Genomic DNA, 19,086 nt, shown 5'->3' with positions numbered 1-19,086 from the left:
TTGTGACTTGAGTGACTTTACACTGGATTGTACTATGCTTCAGAATCGGACCTGGGAAGCTCCCCAGGATGGGATGGGATGCTGGAAGAGGGGTGACACTCTTCTCTCCCAGCCGCGAGCATGCTCTTCCCCCTGCTTTCACACCTGATGCCAAGTTTCTCGCCATACTCGTCCCCGTACCAGACCAGCAGCTCACAGCCAGGCCTGACCACCTGGCAGGTTCTGTAGAAGATCTGCCCATGATACTGGAAGGCCACCAGGTTCTGCTCCTCATAGTGTCTGGCACAGTTCACATACCTGGGGTTGAGGCCAGGAAAGGGAAAGAAACCACAGGTGATGAGTCCCCTCCACTGTCAGACCATGCCCACCTCCTTGCATTCAGGGTCTGAGGCCGCCATGGCTCCCACTGCCCCTCATGGGGACCGTCTGTTCACACCTTTGACCATGGCATGTGAATTCCTATTTCCAAATCCTATTTCTCATCCTCTTCCTGGATGGAATGCTTTCCTCTCCTTGCCTAATTAGCCATTGTACAGAGCCCAGTTCCAGACTTGTTTCCACCTGGACTGTCTGTAAGACTGGTGACCTCCAGCTCCTCTAAACTCTGAATTAAGTTCTCTTTCATTTCATAGGACTGGGTGTTCTTAGGCTAGCATGCATCCCTCAGCACTCACCCCAACCTGCCTTTTCTCCTGAGGCTTTTCTCCAATCTCCCCATGTGTATCCAGGGTCCTATTCACTTGCCCACCCCCTCCCATGGAAACTTGTAGAGTGCTCTGACATAGCTTGAGACAGACAACAGTAATAGTTTATTCACTTTCTGTCTGCACTGATGAAAGGAGAGGCCCTCAGAGAAGGGGCATACTCATGGCCATTCTGCCCCACATTCCTCCCCAGGCCTCAGGGCCCACTTCTCACTGGAACCGAGCCTAGGGAGGTTATGGCCCACATGGACTCAAGGTCTCCCATTTTAGGTTATCCTGGTGCTGTGCAGTCATTCAAAAATAGAAAAATTAATGATACTATTCCTAAAATCAACTGGTTCATGCCTGTCTTCAGTATGTTCTCCAAAAGGACATGGGTTGTGTGATCTGCTTCAGTAATGAAGTTCACTGTCTAAACTGGGACATAAGGTGCTTGGTAAATGTTAATTAAGTGAGTTAAAGTGTCCCTGGTGAATCTAAACTCCTCAAGTTGTTTTCAAGTACCTCAGTTTTGTTGAGCATATAGGCTTATATTTTGAGGGCACATGCTATATTTTTCTTCCTTTCTTTCTAACGTATTTTGAAATGAAAGAGCATGATACGGAGGGAAAAGAGGAAATATGTGAAAGCTATTGAGGGAGACGGGTTGAGAAGGAAAGGGGTGTGGGCTTGAGGGAGGAGCAATGTCTACAAACTCCAGGCTCACTGCACTCACCTCATCCAGTTGGCTAAAGAAGTGTCCTTTCCATCCACATACTCATAGCTCTTTCTCCCTTTGGTGATCTGAGTGTCAGAAAAGAGATACAAGCTTTCATCTTTTTTTGGGGGAAGTACTAGAAGAAAAATTTCCCTCTGCTGTCATTCTGCTCTTCAGCTTGCATGGATTCAGCTGCCAGTCAGACCACATGGTAAGCTCCTTAATCATAATTTTAAGTCTGAGTCTATTGGCACATTGAAGGCAAGGGATCTACAAGGAAGAAGTCACTTCTGTATGCCTGTACCACTGTCTCTCATCTCTCTTCTGATCTTTAGATAGAAGTCATGTGTTCATGTAGTCCAGTAGTCATGTATGGATGTGAGAGTTGGACTGTCCAGAAAGCTGAGTACTGAAGAATCCATGATTTTGAACTGTGGTGTTGGAGAAGACTCTTGAGAATCCCTTGGACTGCAAGGAAATCCAATCAGTTCATCCTAAAGGTGATCAGTGCTGGGTGTTCATTGGAAAGACTGATGTTGAAGCTGAAACTCCAATACTTTGGCCACCTGATGTGAAGAGCTGACTCATTTGAAAAGACCCTGATGCTGGGAAAGATTGAGGGCAGGAGGAGAAGGGGACGACAGAGGATGAGATTGTTGGATTGCATCACTGACTCAACGGACATGGGTTTGGGTAGACTTCGACAGTTGGTGATGGACAGGGAGGGCTGGTGTGCTGTGGTTCATGGGGTCGCAAAGAGTCGGACACAACTAGCAATTGAACTGAACTGAATCTGTGTTCATGCACAGTGCACACAGTACACAGGGCTGACTGTGTCACTGCCGACCATATCATCACCATCTGCAACCTTGTATGTAGATATGAAGTACCCCTCCCAACACACACAAGCAATTAGTGGCCAGAGGCCAGAGAAAGAGGGTTATTTCTCACCAGCCAGGAGTATCCACTGTTGACGGCCTCTTTATCATCTGTGATTTGGCCCTCGTAGGGGCCAAAGTGCAGGCCCAGAGGCAGATGAGACGCCTCGTTCCACACTCCAAGCCCAGCCTCAGGGATGCCTGACAGTCTGATACTTAACCCAGGGGGCAGAGTGAGGGCTGAGCGGTTGGCATGTCCCTTTTCCACTGCAGAGTCCTTTACAAAGGTTGGGGGCCCATGGGCATCACAGCTGTTAATGAAGAAGTTCTGACACTCCTGACAATCTGGAGGTGAGAGCAACAGGGATGAGGGGAGGTATAGTGATGTTGGTGGTTGTAAAGACCTTCAGAAAGAACTGGGGAACTCATGGCATTTGGCCTCGATCCTGTACCCCAAGACATAGAGGAAGGGGATGATAGGGGAACCAAATGGTGAAGTGAAGTTATTGTATCAAGGCCTCATAACCCCTTCATGAGTGGGCCAGTGGGGTCACTCACAGAGGTAGTCATCATCCTGGGGCTCGCTGACCTCTTGGTACACATGGCCCTTTCTTTCTCGCAGACTGTACCTCTTCATGTCAGTCTCCTTTCTTCCGAGTTCTAAGATGGAGAACAGAAGCTAAGCAAGGATGGTGGGGTCTGGAGAGCTAGTCACTGTTTTATCAGAAACTGTGAGATCTCATACTTGTCCATCTATACACTTTGTCAAAACATTTTCTTTCCATTTATTTTCAAACTTTTACTTTTGTATTTTATTGTTTTCATGTTACACTATTTATTTATTGGCCATGCTGCATGGACTGTAGGATCTTAGTTCCCTGACTAGGAATGGAACCCACACCTTCTGCAGTGGAAGCATGGAGTCTTAACCACTTAACCACTAGAAAGTCCCTTCTCTATACTTTGTTCTGCCTTTATCTAGTGGTTCAGGATACCGAGATTCCACAGATGCCCAGTTTAGTGTTAGCGTCCTGCACTTCCTGTTAGTAGGTTTTACTTCCCAACCTTCTTACTTAGGAAATGGTTCACTGACACATCTATTCAGAAAATAAATGTTTAAGGGCACATGACACATAAGGCATTGAGCAGAGATCTGGGCATAAACACTAATAAAGCATGGTCCCTATTATCACAGCTGGATTTATTGATCTACTTGTATGTGTCAGCAGTATTGCATTTAATGTAATGCTTTCAAACACTGTATGAGTTAGGTATCCTTATGTTCACTTTACAGATGAACAATCAGGACCTCAGAAAATGTATAAGATTTTCCTCAGGTCCCAGTGCTAACTTCATGTCTCAGATACGTCCACCTTAAACCCACACCTACCTAAAGTCCACACCACACACCTACGCCATACTTGTTACCTTTTCTACAGGAATTAGAGGAACCAATTAGAGCAACTCCCCAAATTTTCTCTTACCGACTTTTTGTCTGGAGTGCTGTCCAGGGGTCCTTGTTTCTCGGGGAGGTTTCACTGGTTCCTGAGCCCACTTGGAGCCACTTTTCTTCAGCAATTTTGCTGCTCCTGGCAATTTCTTCAAACTGGACGCCTTACTTAATGGTCCCCTGGACTTTCCCTTACATGTGAGTAAAAGAGAATATGTATTTCTTTAGTTCTTTAGGACTGTATGAAGTGTTTTCACATGCATGACTTTAATACTTTTAAAATTATTGGAAATACCTGATGGAGGGCAAGTCTGAACACTGGAGTGTAAAACAAGGACCTAAGTGGATACTGAATCAAAACTAGAATTCATATCTTAAGGTTCTTCCCCTTCAACATTCTGTGTAACAGTTAAGAGCAAGGCAGGGAGAATAGTTGGAGGTCAGGGAAAGAAGAGGGTAAGGACTCATAAGGAAATCCAGGGTTTTTCTTTTAATTAGTGGATGTTTGATGGTCGAGGAAGTATGAAAAATTACAGAGGGGACAAAACACATCTGGAAAGTATGGTGACAAAGCAGTGAGATTGAGAAGAGAAAAGACAACCGGCAGAAGGACATTTAGACAATAAAGAAGATGAACTGAACGTTGCAGGCTGCTATGTCCTAGAAACAATGTTCAAATTAAAGTAGCTGGCCTCATCAATTCTGCTTGAAGAGGGCTGTACGACTAGCTGGTTCTCCTCAATTTCCTGATCCATAAATAGGTATACATTCTAATTCTAAATGTTACAGTGGACATGAAATTTAATAACATTCAACAAATCGTTGTGTGAGCTATTTAATACAGTATGCATGTCAGCGTACACCCTTGCCATCAATATATTCTCTCAACTGCCTGTATAATTGAAGTCTAGCTCACAAATACTATCTTCAGCATTCCTTGAATTCTTATTCCTAGATGAATGTTTAAATGTGGAGTCACTCATTCACAAAACATTCAGGGGGCCCTCAGAGGCTTTGAGCAGAGCCTGGACTTCTGAGAATTAACGGGTATGGGCTAGGCTCTCAAAGCTCACAACACAGGGGCAGGCTAAACAAATGATTCCAAACAGGATAGTTGCCTAATCAGAGCTCAGAGGAAGGGCTTTTACTTCCTTCTACAAGAATGAGCATTTGAAATCATGTGCAGATGATGAGTTTCTACTCAAAAGCAAGTAACCTATGTGAAGTCCTTCAGTTCTTTTCTTTTTTTTTGCCAGCAACTTAGCAGTTTATTTATCATTATTATTATTTTCCTTTACAATATTGTATTGGTTTTGACATACATTGACATGAATCTGCCACGGGTGTAGATATGGTCCTAAACCTGAACCCCCCTCCCAACTCCCTCCCCATCACATCTCTCTGGGTCATACCAGTGCACCAGCCCGGGCACCCTGTATCATGCATCAAACCTGGATTGACAATTCGTTTCACATATGATAATATACATGTTTCAATGCCACTCTTTCACCCTCACCCTCTCCCACAGAGTCCAAAAGACTGTTCTATACATCTGTGTCTCTTTTGCTGTCTCGCATACAGGGTTATGGTTACCATCTTTCTAAATTCCATATATATGTGTCATTATACTGTATTGGTGTTTTTCATTCTGGCTTACTTCACTCTGTATAATATGCTCCAGTTTCATTCACCTCATTAGAACAGATTCAAATGTATTCTTTTTAATGGCTGAGGAATATTCCATTTTGTATATGTACCACGGCTTTCTTGTCCATTTGTCTGCTGATGGACATCTAGGTTGCTTCCATGTCCTGTCTATTATAAACAGTGCTGCAATGAACACGGGTACACGTGTCTTTTTCAATTCTGGTTTCCTTGGTGTGTATGCCCTGCAGTGGGATAGCTGGGTCATATAGCAGTTCTGTTTCTAGTTTTTAAGGAATCTCCACACTGTTCTCCAGAGTGGCTGTACTAGTTTGCATTCCCACCAACAGTGTAAGAGGGTTCCCTTTTCTCCACACCCTCTCCAGCATTTATTGCTTGTAGACTTTTGGATAGCAGCCATTCTGACTGGCAGTAATGGTACCTCAAGGTGGTCTTGATTTGCATTTCTCTGATAATGAGTGATGTTGAGCATCTTTTCATGTGTTTGTTAGCCATCTGTATGTCTTCTTTGGAGAAATTTCTGTTTAGTTCTTTGGCCCATTTTTTGATTGGGTCGATTATTTTTCTGGAATTGAGCTGCAGGAGTTGCTTGCATATTTGTGAGATTAATTCTTTGTCAGTTGCTTCATTTGCTATTATTTTCTCCCATTCTGAAGGCTGTCTTTTCACCTTGCTTATAGTTTCCTTTGTTGAACAGAAGTTTTCAATCTTAACTAGGTCCCATTTGTTTATTTTTGCTTTTATTTCCAATATTCTGAGAGGTGGGTCATGTGATTTATGTCGGAGAGTGTTTTGCCTACGTTCTCCTCTGGGAGTTTTATAGTTTCTGGTCTTATGTTTAGATCTTTAATGCATTTTGAGTTTATTTTTGTGTATAGTGTTAGAAAGTGTTCTAGTTTCATTCTTTTTTCTTTAGGTTTTTAAAAAATTTTTATTTTTACTTTATTTTGCTTTACAATACTGTATTGGTTTTGGCATACATTGACATGAATCAGCCATAGGTGTACATGAGTTCCCAATCCTGAACCCCCCTCCCACCTCCCACCCCATATCATCTCTCTGGATCATCCCCGTGTACCAGCCCCAAGCATCCTGTATCCTGTATTAAACATAGACTGGTGATTCGTTTCTTACATGATAGTATACACGTTTCAATGCCATTCTCCCAAATCATCCCACCCTCTACCTCTCCCACGGAGTCCAAAAGTCCATTCTAAACATCTGTGTCTCTTTTGCTGTCTCACATACAGGGTTATCATTACCATCTTTCTAAATTTCATATATATGCGTTAGTATACTGTATTGGTGTTTTTCGTTCTGGCTTACTTCACTCTGTATAATATGCTCCAGTTTCATCCACCTCATTAGAACTGATTCAAATGTATTCTTTTTAATGGCTGAGTAATAATCCATTGTGTATATGTACCACAGCTTTCTTATCCATTCATCTGCTGATGGACATCTAGGTTGTTTCCATGTCCTGGCTATTATAAACAGTGCTGCGATGAACACTGGGGTACATGTGTCTCTTTCAATTCTGGTTTCCTCAGTGTGTATGCCCAGTAGTGGGATTGCTGGGTCATAAGGTAGTTCTATTTTCAGTTTTTTAAGGAATCTCCACACTGTTCTCCATAGTGGCTGTACTAGTTTGCATTCCCACCAACAGTGTAAGAGGGTTCCCTTTTCTCCACACCCTCTCCAGCATTTATTGCTTGTAGACTTTTGGATCACTGCCATACTGACTGGTGTGAAATGGTACCTCACTGTGGTTTTGATTTGCATTTCTCTGATAATGAATGATGTTGAGCATCTTTTCATGTGTTTGTTAGCCATCTGTATGTCTTCTTTGGAGAAATGTCTCTTTAGTTCTTTGGCCCATTTTTTGATTGGGTCGTTTATTTTTCTGGAATTGAGCTGCATAAGTTGCTTGTATATTTTTGAGATTAGTTGTTTGTCAGTTGCTTAATTTGCTATTATTTTCTCCCATTCTGAGGCTGTCTTTTCACCTTGCTTATAGTGTCCTTTGTTGTGCAGAAGCTTTTAATTTTAATAATTGATGCATGTAAGAATTAAAGATTTTAAAATTTAAAAAATAAAAAACTAAAAAAAAATAATAAAATAATTAGATCCCATTTGTTTATTTTTGCTTTTATTTCCCATATTCTGGGAGGTGGATCATAGAGGATCCTGCTGTGATTTATGTCGGAGAGTGTTTTGCCTATGTTCTCCTCTAGGAGTTTTATAGTTTCTGGTCTTATGTTTAGATCTTTAATGCATTTTGAGTTTATTTTTGTGTATGGTGTTAGAAAGTGACCTAGTTTCATTTTTTACAAGTGGTTGACCAGTTTTCCTAGTACGACTTGTTAAAGAGATTGTCTTTTCTCCATTGTATACTCTTGCCTCCTTTGTCAAAGATCAGGTGTCCATAGGTGCGTGGATTTATCTCTGGGCTTTCTATTTTGTTCCATTGATCTATATTTCTGTCTTTGTGCCAGTACCATACTGTCTTGACGACTGTGGCTTTGTAGTAGAGCCTGAAGTCAGGCAGGTTGATTCCTCCAGTTCCCTTTTCTCAAGATTGCTTTGGCTATTCGAGGTTCTTTGTACTTCCATACAAATTGTGAAATTATTTGTTCTAGCTCTGTGAAAAATACCGTTGGTAGCTTGATAGGGATTGCATTGAATCTATAGATTGCTTTGGGTGGTATCCTCATTTTCACTATATTGATCCTTCCAATCCATGAACAAGGTATATTTCTCCATCTATTTGTGTACTCTTTGACTTGTTTCACTAGTGTTTTATAGTTTTCTATATATAGGTCTTTAGTTTCTTTAGGTAAATATATTCCAAAGTATTTTATTCTTTTCATTGCAATGATGAATGGGATTGTTTCCTTAATTTCTGTTTCTATTTTCTCATTGTTAGTGTATACGAAGGTTAGAGACTTCTATGTGTTGATTTTATATTCTGCAACTTTACTATATTCATTGATTAGCTCTATTAATTTTCTGGTGGAGTTTTTAGGGTTTTCTATGTAGATGATCATGTCATCTGCAAACAGTGAGTTTGACTTCTCTTCCAATCTGGATTCATTTCTTTTTCTGCTCTGATTGTTGTGGCCAAAACTTCCAAAACTCTGTTGAATAGTAGTGGTGAAAGTGGGCACCCTTGTCTTGTTCCTGACTTTAGGGGACATGCTTTCAATTTTTCACCATTGAGGATAATGTTTGCTGTGGGTTTGTCATATATAGCTTTTATTATGTTGAGGAATGTTCCTTCTATTCCTGATTTCTGGAAGGTTTTTATCATAAATGGATGTTGAATTTTGTCAAAGGCTTTCTCTGCATCTATTGAGATAATCATATGGTTTTTATTTGTCAATTTGTTAATGTGATATATTACCTTGATTAATTTGCGGGTATTGAAGAATCATTGCATCCCTGGGATAAAGCCCACTTGGTCATAGTATATGATATTTTTAATGCATTGTTGGGTTCTGTTTGGTAGAATTTTGTTAAGGATTTTTGCATCTATGTTCATCAGTGATATTGGCCTGTAGTTTTCTTTTTTTTATGGCATCTCTGTCTGGTTTGGGTATTAGGGTGATGGTGGGCTCATAGAATGAGTTTGGAAGTTTACCATCCTCTGCAATTTCCTGGAAGAGTTTGAGTAGGATAGATGTTAGCTCTTCTCTGAATTTTTGGTAGAATTCAGCTGTGAAGCCGTCTGGTCCTGGGCTTTTGTTTGCTGGAAGATTTCTGATTACAGTTTAAATTTTCGTGCTTGTGATGAGTCTGTTAAGATTTTCTATTTCTTCCTGGTTCAGTTTTGGAAAGTTGTACTTTTCTAAGAATTTGTCCATTTCTTCTAAGTTGTCCATTTTATTGGCATATAGTTGCTGATATTAGTCTCCTATGATCCTTTGTATTTCTGTGTTGCTTGTTGTGATCTCTCCGTTTTCATTTCTAATTTTATTGATTTTATTTTTCTCCCTTTGTTTCTTGATGAGTCTGGCTAATGGTTTGTCAATTTTACTTATCTTCTCAAAGAACCAGCTTCTGGCTTTGTTGATTTTTGCTATGGTCTCATTTGTTTCTTTTGCATTTATTTCTGCCCTAAGTTTTAAGATTTCTTTCCTTCTACTAACCCAGGGGTTCTTCATTTCTTCATTTGCTAGTTGCTTTAGGTGTAGAGTTAGGTTGTTTATTTGACTTTTTTCTTGTTTCTTGAGGTATGCCTGTATTGCTATGAACCTTCCCCTTAGCACTGCTTTTACAGTGTCCCAGAGGTTTTGGGTTGTTATGTTTTCACTTTGATTCATTTCTATGCATGCTTTGATTTATTCTATGATTTGTTGGTTTTTCAGCAGGGTGTTGTTCAGCCTCCATATGTTGGAATTTTTAATTGTTTTTCTCCTGTAATTGAGATCTAATCTTACTGCACTGTGGTAAGACAAGATGGTTGGAATGATTTCAGTTTTTTTGAATTTACCAAGGCTAGATTTATGGCCCAGGATGTGATCCATCTTGGAGAAGTATCCATGTGCACTTGAGAAAAAGGTAAAATTCATTTTTTGGGAGTGGAATGTACTATAGATATCAATTAGGTCCTACTGGTCCATTGTCTCATTTAAAGTTTGTGTTTCCTTGCTAATTTTCTGTTTAGTTGATCTATCCATAGGTGTGGGTGGGGTATTAAAGTCTCCCACTGTTATTGTTAATTCGCCCTTTCATACTTGTTAGCATTTGTCTTACATACTGTGGTGCTCCTACGTTGGGTGCATATATATTTATAATTGTTATATCTTCTTGGATTGATCCTTTGATCATTATGTAGTGTCCTTCTTTGTCTCTTCTCACAGCCTTTGTTTTAAAGTTTATTTTATCTGATATGAGTATTGCCACTCCTGCTTTCTTTTGGTCTCTATTTGCATGGAATATATTATTCCAGCCCTTCACTTTCAGTCTGTATGTGTCCCTTGTTTCGAGATGGGTCTCTTGCTGACAACGTATATAGGGGTCTTGTTTTTGTATCTATTCAGCCAGTCTTTGTCTTTTGGTTGGGGCATTCAACCCATTTACATTTAAGGTAATTATTGATAAGTATGATCCCGTTGCCATTTCCTTTATTGTTTTGGGTTCGAGTTTATGCACCCTTGTTGTGTTTCCTGTCTAGAGAAGATCCTTTAGCATTTGTTGGAGAGCTGGTTTGGTGGTGCTGAATTCTTTCAGCTTTTGCTTGTCTGTAAAGCTTTTGATTTCTCCTTCATATTTGAATGAGATCCTTGCTGGGTACAGTAATCTGGGCTGTAGGTTATTTTGTTTCATCACTTTAAGTATGTCCTGCCATTCTCTCCTGGCCTGAAGAGTTTCTATCAAAAGATCAGCTGTCATCCTTATGGGAATCCCCTTGTGTGTTATTTGTTGTTTTTCCCTTTCTGCTTTTAATATTTGTTCTTTGTGTTTGATCTTTGTTAATTTGATTAATGTGTGTCTTGGAGTGTTTTGCCTTGGGTTTATCCTGTTTGGGACTCTCTGGGTTTCTTGGACTTTGATTACTATTTCCTTCCCCATTTTAGGGAAGTTTTCAACTATTATCTCCTCAAATATTTTCTCAAGGTTTCTTTTTATCTTCTTCTGGAGTGTCTATGATTCAAATGCTGGAGCGTTTAACATTGTCCCAGAGGTCTCTGAGATTGTCCTCATTTCTTTTAATTCATTTTTCTTTTTTCCTCTCTGATTCACTTATTCCTACCATTCTATCTTCTACCTCACTTATCCTATCTTCTTCCTCCGTTATTCTACTGTTGGTTCCCTCCAGAGTGTTTTTGGTCTCATTTATTGCATTATACATTATATATTGACTCTTTTTTATTTCTTCTAGGTCTTTGTTAAACCTTTCTTGCATCTTCTCAAAACTTGCCTCCAGGCTATTTATCTGTAACTCCATTTTATTTTCAAGATTTTGGATCATTTTCACTATCATTATTTGGAATTCTTTATCAGGTAGATTCCCTATCTCTTCCTTTTTTGTTTGGTTTGGTGAGCATGTATCCTGTTCCTTTACCTGCTGGGCATTTCTCTGCCTTTTCATCTTGTTTATATTGCTGTGTTTGGGCTGGCCTTTCCCTATTCTGGCAGTTTGTGATTTCTCTTTATTGTGGTGGTTCCTTGCTGTTGGTGGGGTTGAATGGTTGCCTTGTCAATGTTTCCTGGCTAGGGAAGCTTGTGTCAGTATTCTGGTGGGTGGAGCTGGATTTCGTCTCTCTGGAGTGCAATGAAGTGTCCAGTAATGAGTTTTGAGATGTCAGTGGTTTGTTGTGACTTCGGACAGCCTGTATATTGACGTTTGAGGCTATGTTCCTGTGTTGCTGGAGAATTTGCGTGGTATGTCTTGCTCTGGAACTTCTTGACCCTTGGGTGGTGCTTGGTTTCAGTGTAGGTATGGAGGCGTTTGATGAGCTCCTATCGATTAATGTTCCCTGAAGTCAGGAGTTCTCTGGTTTTTTCAGGCTTTGGACTTAAGCCTCCTGTCTCTGGTTTTCAGTCTTATGCTTACAGTAGCCTCAATACTTCTCCATATATACTACACTGATGATAAAACATCTAGGTTAAAGATGAAAAGTTTCTCTACAGTGAGGGATACCCAGAGAGGTACACAGTTACATGGAGAAGAGAAGAGGGAGGAGGGAGATGCAGGTGACCAGGAGGAGAAGAGGGAGAATCAAAAGGGGAGAGAGCAAACTAGCCAGTAATCTCTTCCTTATGTGCTCTCCACAGTCTGGATCCCTCAGCGATGTTCACAGTGTTACACAGATAAGAGAAAAGGAAGGAAGGAGACATAGGTAGCCAGCAGGATAAAAGGGGGAATCAAAAGGAGAGAGACAGATCTAGCCAGTAATCAGTTTCTGAAGTGTTCTCCACAGCCCAGAATACACACAGAGATTCACAGAGTTGGGTAGAGAAGAGAAGGGGGAGGGAGGAATTAGAGGCGACCTGGTGGAGAAAAAGGAGAGTCCAGAGGGGGAGAGAGCAGTCAAGCCAGTAATCTTGCTCCCAAGTAAAAATAAGTACTGAAGATTGTGTTCTTTAGTTACAAAATTAATAACAAATACCAAAAAGCAAAGGTTAAAAATCTAGTGTAGAGGTTGGATTCTCAAAAATACAATATTAAAGAAAAAAAACAAAGTCACAAAAATTATATATATCTAAAATTTGCTTTAAAATAGTTCTTTTTGCAAAGTAATAGTAGGTTATAAAAATGAAAATTAAAGGAGCAATAGAGGTCTTAAAAATGAAAAAAATAATTTAAAAACAGTAGTAAAAATATATCTAGGATTTTCTCTGGTGTTGTGGACAGTGTGGGGTCCGTTCATTTTCAGATAGTTCCTTGATCTGGCTTATACTTCTCAAGATCTATAGGAGCCTTCCTATGTTCAGTTCAGTTCAGTCACTCAGTCGTGTCTGACTTTGCGATCCCCATGAATTGCAGCACGCCAGGCCTTCCTGTCCAACACCAACTCCCAGAGTTCACTCAGACTCACATCCATTGAGTCAGTGATGCCATCCAGCCATCTCAACCTCTGTCGTCCCCTTTTCCTCCTGCCCCCAATCCCTCCCAGCATCAGAGTCTTTTCCAATGAGTCAACTCTTTGCATGAGGTGGCCAAAGTACTGGAGTTTCAGCTTTAGTATCATTCCTTCCAAAGAAATCCCAGGACTGATCTCCTTTAGAATGGACTGGTTGGATCTCCTTGCAGTCCAAGGGGCTCTCAAGAGTCTTCTCCAACACCACAGTTCAAAAGCATAAATTCTTTGGCGCTCAGCTTTCTACACAGTCCAGCTCTCACATCCAAACATGACCACTGGAAAAACCATAGTGTTGACTACACGGGCCTTTGTTGGCAAAGTAATGTCTCTGCTTTTGAATATGCTATCTAGGTTGCTCATAACTTTCCTTCCAAGGAGTAAGCGTCTTTTAATTTCATGGCTGCAATCACCATCTGCAGTGATTTTGGAGCCCCCAAGAATAAAGTCTGACACTGTTTCCACTGTTTCCCCATCTATATGCTATGAAGTGATGGGACCAGATGCCATGATCTTCATTTTCTGAATGTTGAGCTTTAAGCCAACTTTTTCACTCTCCTCTTTCACTTTCATCAAGAGGCTTTTGAGTTCCTCTTCACTTTCTGCCATAATGGTGGTGTCATCTGCATATCTGAGGTTATTGATATTTCTCCCGGCAATCTTGATTCCAGCTTGTGTTTCTTCCATCCCAACATTTTTCATGATGTACTCTGCATATAAGTTAAATAAGCAGGGTGACAATATACAGCCTTGAGGTACTCCTTTTCCTATTTGGAACTAGTCTGTTGTTCTACGTCCAGTTGTTAACTGTTGCTTCCTGACCTGTATATAGGTTTCTTAAGAGGCAGGTCAGGTGGTCTGGTATTTCCATCTCTTGTAGTAGGTGCTAACTACAGGGTTTTAATCTATTGCACCTGTCACTTCCAAGGTGGTTCCCTCTGTTTGTTTTAGCTGCTTCTGTTTCCTGGCCTCTTCAGTGTCTAATTTCCGCCCTGACACAAGGGGGCGGTGGTGATCACTTTTTAAGGCTCACTTGTTCAGTCATGCTGTGGGGAGGGAGGAACACTGCAAACAAATATCACTGGTGTGTGCTTGCAGTGGCTTGGCCACACTGGGTTTGCCCATGCTCATGGCATGTGTGCTTTCCCTGTATACACTGCTTAGGCTCTGGGTTGCTTTGCCGGAACTGTATGAGGCAGGCTCTAAGATGTATGTACTTCCCAGGCCTAAATCACTCAGGTTTAGGTTCTTGGGTACTCCACAGAGGCGCAGACTTGGTTGGGCCTGCGTTTTGTGCCCTTCCCAGGTTTGGGCAGCTCAGGCGACCAGGTGCTTGGTAGGCACGGTTGCCCCCAGGTGAGGGCTGTGACTTATCATCTCCCCTGTCCCAGCTGCTTGGTTTTCTGGGTGTTCAATGGGCACGCCTTCTCAGGTGTGCTGTGTGTCTCTTCTGGGGAGCTGATGTCTGGCTGTGACCCTCCCGGCAGATGGCGACTGTCCAGAATCCCAAGAAGTCTTGGTTAGCAACGAAGCCTGCTTGCAGTTTGGTAGAGGATGCCTCTCTGGGGCCACAATTGACCCTTTCTGGCTCTGGCTGCCCCCGCCTGCCTGTTTCCAATGGGGAATGGGCCGGTCTGCAGCCAGCTAGCTTTGCTCAGTCCTTTGTTCTGGGAGCGGGCCTGGTGGTGTCTTAGGTTAGGGCTTTTCGCGGGATAGCTATCCCACAGTCTGGTTTGCTATCTCACAAGTTAGTTCCCTCAGATTGCCCTTGGAGCATTCAGGCCTGGTCCTTACCCTAAGCAATGAAGCCCATGCCTCCCTGTCCAGCCCCTGCTTGCTAGTGGTGGATGCAAGTGTCTGCACTGCTTCTCTGCTGAGAGTTGCCGTTAGGCACGTAATCTGTGGGTTTTAACTATTTATTTATTTTTCCTCCCGGTTATGTTGCCCTCTGAGGTTCCAAGGCTCACCACAGACTAGCCAGTGAGAGTGTTTCCTCGTGTTTGGAAACTTCTCTCTTTTTTAAGACTCCCTTCCCAGCATGGATCTCTGTCCCTACCTCTTTTGTCTCTCTTTTTATCTTTTATATTTTTTCCTGCCCCCTTTCGAAGACAATGGGCTGCCTTTCTGGGTGCCTGCATTCAGAAGTTGTTTTGTGGAATTTATTCAGCATTCAAATGTTCTTTTGATGTATTTGTGGGGGAGAAAGTGGTCTCCCCATCCTATTCCTCCACCATCTTAGGACTGCATCCTACAGTTATTTTCTTATTTATTGTTTTTGAGTCATAAACCTGAGGTTTGTCATGGCTGCGAGTTGCTTCCTCTTATTAGAGTGGGAGGCTCTGAGGTAGGGATCATGTCACCTTCTTCATCTTGGACTGTCCACTCTACAAACTGCCCAACATATCCTTAAGCTTCTTCATCTTGGACCATCCACTCTACAAACTGCCCAACATGTCCTAAAGCTTCCCTTAGTCAGATGTCTTAGCATAGCCCTCACTCAGTTCAGTTCAGTCACTCAGTCGTGTCTGACTCTGTGACCCCATGAACTGCAGCATGCCAGGCCTCCCTGTCCATCACCAACTCCCAGAGTCCACCCTGACTAGCACAGCACAAAAGAACTGAGTTTTAAAACATCTCTCAGATGAATGATATAAAGATGTATGAATTAGATGTATGAATAAACTTTATTGACTTATGAAAGTTTTAACCAGTTTGTAAGGGGTTTAGAGAAGGTGCTTTAGATTAGATTGCACTACCATTGATACATAATCAAACATTTTTTTTACCTCAGTTTCTTGATCTATAATGGTGATAGCTATATACCTACTTATAGGTACTGTAGGATTGTTTTAAGGTTTAAGTAAATTTATTCACATAAAAGTCTTAAAGTCTATAATATTGTGAAAATAATATAACAAATAGAACAGCCTACTATTGTTGCTGTTCTTACTAACTATAAAGATGGTGATGATATCAGACATTGTGCTAAAGCTTCAGGACAGGAAGGCAGCAGTCTCCAGGATCTCTGTGTTTTCTCCTATTCTCACCTGTTACTGGATCCATGAAGAGGATTTTTTTGTCAATAGGATTTGTGAAATACTCACCTTTTGGTGTTTTCTGTGCTCCACTCTGAAGGCCTTCCTAGAAGGTTTACCTAGAAAATGATGAGAAATAGTGTTTTGATGGGTAAATATTTCCAGTCTCTGGGTATTTTAATTAAGGACACAGAATTCTGAGCCAGAGAGTGACAAGGACAAGGAATAGCAAAGGAGGAATGGAAACTGATTTCTGTATCATCAACTCCTATGCTTCCACTGGGAGCATTACATAATTTTCTTAAAATTAAAAAAAAAGGAAACTTCATTTGTGCTTCATCTGAGGTCCATAAAGTATATAATAAATTTACTAGCCTTTAATGACAAAAATATTCAACAAAGTAGAAATAGAAGGAAGTGACTGCAGTATAATAAAGGTAAATATGAAAAGTCCATCTCTAACATCACAGTCATCAGTGAAAAGCTGAAAACTTCTAAGATCAAGGAAAAAAGGCTAGGATGCCCATTCTCAACATTTCTGTTCAACATAATATTAGAAGTCTTAGGGCATTAGATTAGAAAAGGAAACCAAAGGCTTCCATTTGGAAATAAAGAAGTAAAATTATGTCTGTTCACAGAGGACATGATTTTAGAAAATCTTTAAAATTCCACATACAAAAAAAAACCTGCACAGAAAGTTGCACAGTACAGAATCAACATTCAAATATATGCATGAACAATCAACATTCCAGATAGGAAAATAAGAAAACAATCTTATTTATATTTTTAAAGCTGTAGTCAAGAGCTAATTTGAATTAAAAAAAAATTTTATTTATTTATTTGTGCCAGGTCTTTGTTGTGGCATGTAGGATTTTGTTCCCTGATGTGGGACTGACCTCAAGTTCTCTGCATTGGGAGTGTGGAGTCTTAGCAAGTGGACCCCCAGAGAAGTCCCAATAATCTTATTTATAATAGTATCAAAAAGAATGAAATAATTGGGAGTAACCTTAAGGAGATGAAATAATTATACATTGAAAATTACAAAATATTGCTGAACGGAATCTGACAAGAGTAAATAGAAAGGTGTCTCACATTTCTGGATGTGGAGACTTAATATTATTAAGCTGTTCATACTACCCAAAGCAATTTAAAGATTCAGTGTAATTCTTATTAAAATCCCAGTGGAATTTTTTTCAGATATAGAAAGTCCATTCTGCAGTTAATATGGAATCTCAGAGGACCCCAAATAGACAAAAAAAAATCTTAGAAAGAACAGAAAAGCTGGAGGCCTCTGATTTCAGAACATATTACAAAGGTACAGGAACCAAAAAGTGTAGTTTTGGCATAAAGTGCATGCTTAGTCATTCAGTCATGTTGACTCTTTGGGACCTTTTAGACTGTAGCCCACAAGGCTCCTCTGTCCAGGGGATTTCTCAGGCAAGAATACTGGAGGGGATTGCCATTTCCTTCTCCAGGGGATCTTCTTAACTCATGGATTGAACCCATATCTCCTGCGTCTCCTGCACTGAAGGCAGATTCTTCACCTGCTGAGCCACTGAGGAAGCCCACTGGCATAAAGACAGATGTACCAATAAATGGAACAGCATAGACAGCCAGAAATAAACTCTTGGATACATGGTCTAATGATCTTTATCAAGGGTGTCAAGACAACAGGGAAAGTTTAATCCCTGTAACAAATGGCCCTGGAGAAACAAAATATCCATATGCAAAATAATGAAGATCTTACATCACAAAGAAAAATCAACTCAGAATGGATTAAAGACCTAAATGTAAGACTTGATAAGACTCTTAGAAGAAAACAAGGGTGGAGATTTCAAGATCCCAATCCTTCGCCATCCTAGCCGAGAGGGTATCAAGTCGACATCTGCAGGGGTCAGACACCCTCGGAACCTTCTGAGAGGCCTCCCGGACACTTCATTTCTCTCTCTTGGGCTTACGATGGCGGGTGAAAAGGCTGAGAAGCCAGATACTAAGGAGAAAAAACCTGAAGCCAAGAAGGCTGATGCTGGCAAGAAGGCTAAAAAGGTGGAAAAGGTGCAGAAGGTTAAGAAGGGGAAGCCCCACTGCAGACGAAATCCTGTCCTGGTCAGAGGAATTGGCAGATATTCCCGATCAGCCATGTACTCCAGAAAGGCCTTGTACAAGAGAAAATATTCAGCACCTAAATCCAAGGTCGAAAAGAAAAAGAAGGTTCATGCTCTTGCTACTGTCACAAAACCAGTTGGTGGCGACAAGAATGGTGGTACCCGAGTGGTCAAACTTCGCAAAATGCCTAGGTATTACCCTACAGAAGATGTGCCTCGGAAACTGTTGAGTCATGGCAAAAAACCCTTCAGTAAGCATGTGAGGAAGCTGCGTGCCAGCATCACTCCTGGGACCATTCTGATCATCCTCACTGGGCGCCACAGAGGCAAGAGGGTCGTTTTCCTGAAGCAGCTGGGCAGTGGCTTGCTACTTGTGACTGGGCCTCTATCCCTCAATCGAGTTCCTCTGCATAGAACACACCAGAAATTTGTCATTGCCACCTCCATCAAAATTGATATCAGTGGTGTGAAAATTCCAGAATATCTCACTGACAATTACTTCAAGAAGAAGAAGTTGCGTAAACCCAGACACCAGGAGGGTGAGATCTTCGACACAGAGAGAGAGAAATACAAGATCACAGAGCAGCGCAAGGTTGACCAGAAAGCTGTGGACTCGCAAATTCTGCGAAGAATCAAAGCTGTCCCTCAGCTCCAGGGCTACCTCCGCTCTGTGTTTGCTCTCACAAATGGAATTTATCCTCACAAAGTAGTATTCTGAACTTCTTGCAAAGAACCTAATTAAATAACTTGTCATTTCAAAAAAAAAAACACACAAGGGTGAAGCTTCATGACATGAATCAGGAATGATTTCTTAGATATGATACCAAGTGCACAAGTATTAGTAACAAGGTAAAAATAGACAAATGAGATTATGTTAATCTTAAAACCTCTGTGCAACAAAGGACACAAAGTGAAATGGATGAATAGAGTGAAACAAAGGAACGGAGTGAAAGACAAACTACAGGA

The 19,086-nt window shown here is 41.1% G+C and overlaps 2 protein-coding genes across 2 annotated transcripts in view; one reads left to right on the top strand and one right to left on the bottom strand.

The window, feature by feature from the left end:
• Positions 1 to 32: 32 nt before the first annotated feature.
• Positions 33 to 19,086, bottom strand: part of LOC101118592 (histone-lysine N-methyltransferase PRDM7-like) — a 31,215-nt gene continuing 12,161 nt past the window's right edge. Inside the window, 6 exon segments of the mRNA XM_042242333.1 lie at positions 33 to 297; positions 1,420 to 1,487; positions 2,353 to 2,624; positions 2,838 to 2,939; positions 3,764 to 3,920; positions 16,085 to 16,134. Of these exon segments, the coding sequence (XP_042098267.1) occupies positions 33 to 297; positions 1,420 to 1,487; positions 2,353 to 2,624; positions 2,838 to 2,939; positions 3,764 to 3,920; positions 16,085 to 16,134 (914 nt within the window).
• LOC101107072 (large ribosomal subunit protein eL6-like) lies at positions 17,955 to 18,873 on the top strand. The gene has a single exon (XM_042241820.2). The coding sequence runs from the start codon at positions 17,975 to 17,977 to the stop codon at positions 18,836 to 18,838; it is 864 nt and encodes a 287-aa protein (XP_042097754.1). The 5' UTR covers positions 17,955 to 17,974; the 3' UTR covers positions 18,839 to 18,873.

This window comes from Ovis aries, chromosome X, assembly GCF_016772045.2.
Source record: "Ovis aries strain OAR_USU_Benz2616 breed Rambouillet chromosome X, ARS-UI_Ramb_v3.0, whole genome shotgun sequence".
NCBI classification, from domain to species: Eukaryota; Metazoa; Chordata; class Mammalia; order Artiodactyla; family Bovidae; genus Ovis; species Ovis aries.
This window is presented reverse-complemented; position numbering and strand designations above follow the sequence as displayed.

Coding starts and splice junctions, on each gene's coding strand:
- LOC101107072 (XM_042241820.2), top strand. CDS start 17,975: ATGGCGGGTGAAAAGGCTGAGAAGCCAGATACTAAGGAGAAAAAACCT.